The 5,382-nt window shown below is 35.0% G+C and overlaps 1 protein-coding gene across 6 annotated transcripts in view; it reads right to left on the bottom strand.

Annotated features, from left to right (window-relative positions):
• Positions 1–4,755, bottom strand: part of LOC117180358 (ubiquitin-like-conjugating enzyme ATG3) — a 266,878-nt gene extending 262,123 nt beyond the window's left edge. For 3 of the 6 annotated variants that reach the window (XR_004468036.1, XM_033372816.1, XM_033372814.1), the window contains exon 1: positions 4,403–4,749. Coding sequence is in view for 5 of the 6 variants with exons in the window: in XM_033372816.1 (XP_033228707.1) it covers positions 4,403–4,474 (72 nt within the window). In the remaining variant the exon portion in view is untranslated. Of the gene's footprint in view, positions 1–4,402 lie in introns of all 6 variants that reach the window. The other 3 variants (XM_033372813.1, XM_033372815.1, XM_033372812.1) reach the window with 3 other exon arrangements.
• Positions 4,756–5,382: the final 627 nt, after the last annotated feature.

Below are 5,382 nucleotides of genomic sequence, written 5' to 3'. Positions count from 1 at the left end.
AGTTATTGTTTTAATTGAAAGTGGCTGACGCCAATTCATTGCACAAGACTTACTTTATTCGTGTACTAATTTTGAGCACACCTTCTTTTAAATTGCTAAAGACACAGCAGGTGATTGAAAAAATGGGAGTATACCTGTAATAGAGCACCTTTTGTCTCTTAATAATTTTCGCAAAAATCACTTGTTGTCAATAAAAAGGGCTTTTTATTGTTATGGTATTTCTTTAGTCGATGTTTTCTCCAAATACATCAATTTTATCAAAAAATTATATACCAATGAAAATATGCATCTCCGGGAGTGGACCAACTTTTGTTTCAAACTTTTTCCTGTAAAATCAATTTCAAGAAATTTCACCTGAGTTTCCGGCGACTTCGAAGCCGCCTGGCAACACTTTTGCATCCAGGTAAGTGTCTGGCAATGCGCAGGTGCTAAGTCTAATGTCAGCCCCTACATGTACACCAATTTTCAACCTTATCCGAGTCACGTAAGTTAACTGCCAAAAATTCGCACCTTTGACAGGTCGCCACAGGTGAACGCATCCACTCATACCTGCCAGGCACCCATTTTTACGTTCCTCATCATCAGACGAACATCTCATGTGAAAATTGGCCTTATCCGTATCACGCTCCCATTTACGTTGTCAGCCCACGGTATATTACGAGCCTTCAAGGCTCCCTGAAAAGTAAGCGTTAGGAATCCTGTTGAATTGAAAGCCACATGTAAGAGTTTATTTAAAATATTTTTTCTGTTACATAGGTTTAGAATTTCTTATCTCATCTCTATGGAATCTTTTCCCCCTATCATATGTAGGAGGTCCTAGAATTTGGCAATCATTAACTAACATGTTTAGAGTTTTAAGTTTACCAGCGCCAAATAATTGTTTTCTAGTCGGACAAGAATTCAGAATTGCTATAACCTTACTCTTAAATATATTTGATTATTTCAATTTCTGAACCATTTTTTTAAATCTAAAAAAAACTAGAAGAGTATTTTCTCACTCAAAGAAACAACCCTTCACGATGCGGCCACCGAAAAATAAAAGCAAATTTTTGCAGCCCAAATAAGCGTATATATATGTGCGTGTGTTTGTCATTTCGAATCGGAAGTTGAATCGATAAACTGAGGGCGTCGAATGCCGATTCGAAAGACTTTCGAATTGCTGAATTCGAATCGGTTTTCTTTCGTTTCGAACTAAGGGCGTTGAATATCGATTCGAAATACATTCGAACTGTCCAGTATCAAATCGGTTTTGTTCGATTCGAACTGAGGGATTTCAAATATCGATTCGAAAGACTTTCTAACTGCCTAGTTCAATTCGGATTTTTTTCGACATAAACTCAGCTACGTCGGTTTTAAAAAAATCGATTCGATTTAAATAATGCACAGTTCTAGTGGCTATGTTTGCAAAAGTTCCGGTACGTGCAACAAGATTTTTTCGGTAACAACTGCGCGACTTGTAAGAGATTATTAGACGCGCAAGTAAGTTCCCGCTGCTTGCCAATAGATGTCTCCAGCAGTAAGTGATGGTCGATTTTGACATTCAAAACATCATGAACCAAGCTTAGACATATGGTAAAAAAACCGTGTTGACACATTAATGATTTTATTTTGGCACCAGATACTTTTGGTTGTGTGAAAATATTTGATTTTTTGCCAAATAATCGTTATTTGCGGGTAGTGTTGATTTTCTTCTTTCATTCGAAGAATACGGCAGCTGAAGCGGATCGACAGCACCAAAAAGTTTGCGGAGATGCTGCTCTAAGTGAAACAAAGTGCCGTGACTGGTTCCGTCGCTTTAAAGACGATGATTTCAATGTTGACGACCGTCCGCGTGAAGAAATGCCAAAAACCTTCAAAGAAGCTGAATTGGAGGCATTGCTCAATGAGGATCTTTACCAAACGCAAGAATAGCTTGCTTCAGCATTAATAGTTAACCGCCCAGCCATTTCCAAGCGATTGCATGCGTTGGGAATGATTAAAAAATAAGATATTTAAGTTCCCTATGATTTCTGCCATTTGATCTCGTTTTTTCGTCTATAAAAAACTGCTTCAGCGGCAAAAAAGGAAAGGTTTTCTTCATCCCATCCTGACGGGTGATGAAAAATGGATTCATTACAGCAACCCAAAGAGAAGAAAGTCATGGGGACTGCCCGGTCATGCTTCTACGTCGTCGGCTTCGCCGAATATTCACACCTCAACACTTTCCACAAATGACGATTATTTGGCACAAAATCAGACATTTTAACACAACCAAAAGTATATGAAGTCAAAATAAAATCACTAATGTTTCAACACGGTTTTTTTTTACCATATGTCTAAGCTTAGTTCATGACGTTTTGAATGTCAAAAACAACCAGCACTTACTTCTGGCGCCATCTATTGGCAAATAGCGGAACTTAGTTGCGCACCTAATATTTATACCAATTCATCGATAAGAATGGCACGATTTTTTCGTTACACATAGAAACTGCTTATTTGAAATTATTGATTTTTCCCCTCGAAAGTTTCGATATTTTTTAATGTCCCTGCACTTATTTAAAAGATGAATTTCGACACTGTTTTAGAATGACAAGAATTGGCAATAAAAAAGCATTATTTAATTAATAAGTGTTAGCACAAATATTTTCTGTGAGTCCAGGCGCTTCGTTTTAATTATTATATATTATGAGTGACGGAGAAAGCAGTTCACAGCAATGTTTGATCGGGGGGGGGAGTCAAAATGTGCTTTTGAATAAAAATTAATTTATATCAAAGTTGAATGCAGCTTCTTCTTTCTTAAAAAGTGATTACATGTTTTACTGAGTGAAAAATCATTTCATACATTAAACGGGTTTTTAAGCGATTTTATTACAATCTAACTTTTCAAGCGTTTTTAATGTAAATTTCTCTAATTTTACAAATTTGCATGTATTTATTAAATTTTGTAATCTAGAAATTATTCCAACGTTAACGTTTTTTTTTTAATTATTACTTCCAATTTAAAATCGAATTTTTTAATTTTTAAGGTTTCAGTTGAAAATCATCTAATGAAAATTTACACGCGAAGTGTAAATTTCACCTAGAAATCACTGGTATTTTTATGTCCCCTATTACTTAAGAGCTGGTTCCAACTTTTATTGTGAGATTCCAAGAATTGTTTAAATTTTCATTACAAATCAATGTAAATTAACACAAAATGTGCAATATTCCACTGTCTATAGACGAAAATTTGTCTACTACGAAACCGAAATTTGCATGAGATTTTTTACCACGCCCCTTACCTTGAAGTTCGAGGCAACAGAGGTAGAACTTTAGAATAGTGGCATCTCCAGTATGGTCCTTTAAAATAACTAACGAACAAAATTTTGTTTTAAATTTGTTGAATTCTGAATGAAAAACGTGGGAGAAGAACATTTTCAGACTATATTATCACTTTATTTATGAAAAAAATCAAGCTGAAATGCACCTTGCGTACCTGACTGAAATCACTGCCTTAAGCACCAACAACTAATCCTGATCAGAGCATAATTTGACGGATTCTGTTAAAAATAAACAATAACAGAATGATAATAATAAAACAAAAGGCGCAAGCTTTTTGCAAAAAAACACGCACTAGCGACTGATCACAGAAGAGTGATCGGTCACATCTTGAAGCTTTTTTTCAGATTGACTTTTAAAAAAATACGTGCTAACCACTGGTCACAGAAGAGCGATTCGACACATTTCGAACCACAAATATTGTCAGACAGGTGCCTACTATTTTATATATTTTTAAAATTAGAAACAACGAACAAATTGCTAAAACGTTTTTGCCCCTTTTGTTTTATTATTATCTTGCTGTTTCTAGCTATTCTACACAACTTACAGACGCTTTAGAGCAATTTTGAGCAGGAGCCTTCAAAGTAAACAATTACTTCTTAAGCCCATTTTTAATAAACAAAGTGATGTGGTCTGAAAATACTCTTACCCACACTTTTCATTTAGAATTCATCGAATTTTAAAAAGTTTTTGCTCGATAATTAATTTAAAGAACCATACGAAAAAAGCCGCTATTCTAAAGCTTTACCACAATATTTTTTACGCGACCATGAATTTTGATTTGAAGGCAGATTTTTCATGTAACACTAGCCGTTGTCTTCTTCTTGACTGGTACTGCATGCAAATTTTAATAATTAACATAGTATTCCTTTTTTTTAATACTTTCTTCAACACTGAAATATATCAATAATATAATACAGGTTACTTTACCAAATCGAGATAAAATCTGTTTCGAAATATTACATTAAAGTAAAAGCGAATTTCTTTTTACTTATTTTGTACAGTGCAAACGAATTATTTTATAGAAGATGAAAAATAATTTTTTGTTATCTACGTAAACATAGTTGTTATTCTAAAAAATAATTGTTCAGACCTATATTCGTACCTTCAGAACCGGAGTTAAATATTCGGCAACACCTAGTGCGGTACCTTTTACAGAATTGATGACACTTTGCATAATGATGAATATCTAGCTCCAAAAACCAGTTGAGTATATGATTTTACTCCAAGTGTTTGTCTAACAGCAATCTTGACTCATGTGGATCAATCGAAGAAGATTAGACGCTAATGATTGATGAATTCTGGTTTCAGTAAATACGAAAATATCCCAACAGTTTTCGAGCAATTAAAACGTGATCGAAAGTGTTAACATAACCTGCCTGATCAGAGAATTACATTATTACTCGTGGAAAGAAGGGCACTCAGGCATATTTTTGTGAACTTATAGGGGAATGCGGGAAGGGGCGATAGAACTTCCGAAGTGATCCGAGAGAGGCGCGCGAGAGTCGAGTGAATCACTACGCATGTGCAACAGTTGCTTTTGTTTGTCACCACGAAGGAATAATAAGGAGACCCAACTGCCAGCGGGAAGCCTTTCGAAACTGGCCATACCAACATTACCGTAAGTGATAGGCACATTGCAGGAAGATCTTAAATTTTTGTGCGCAGGTACGCAGTTGTCCTCTTCTTATACATGGGAAAGTGTGCAAGTGAGAATGTTTGTCAAATTATCCTGATCTTAGGCAACTAGATAGATTATATTTTTAATTATACAGATTTCTTGATTCCAACGTACGATATCAAAAATAAGAATGTGCTACAATTTCAAGATTACATTATCAAACAATTGCATTATAGTCTACATTCTTACCACTTTTATAATTCACTCTGTCACCTTTACAAGTCGTAACGCTAAACTGCTTCACTTAACAAGAACAATAGACACTTTAATAATTTAAATAATTATAACTTGCAATTGAAAAAATGTTGCCACCTGCATCAAAACAAACGAACATAACCTCTCTAACTTAAGTCAACTTGACAAACTTTCTCATTCGCACACTTTTCCATGCATAGGAAGAGGAT

This window comes from Belonocnema kinseyi, chromosome 9 (genome assembly GCF_010883055.1).
Source record: "Belonocnema kinseyi isolate 2016_QV_RU_SX_M_011 chromosome 9, B_treatae_v1, whole genome shotgun sequence".
Taxonomy (NCBI): Eukaryota; Metazoa; Arthropoda; class Insecta; order Hymenoptera; family Cynipidae; genus Belonocnema; species Belonocnema kinseyi.
This window is presented reverse-complemented; position numbering and strand designations above follow the sequence as displayed.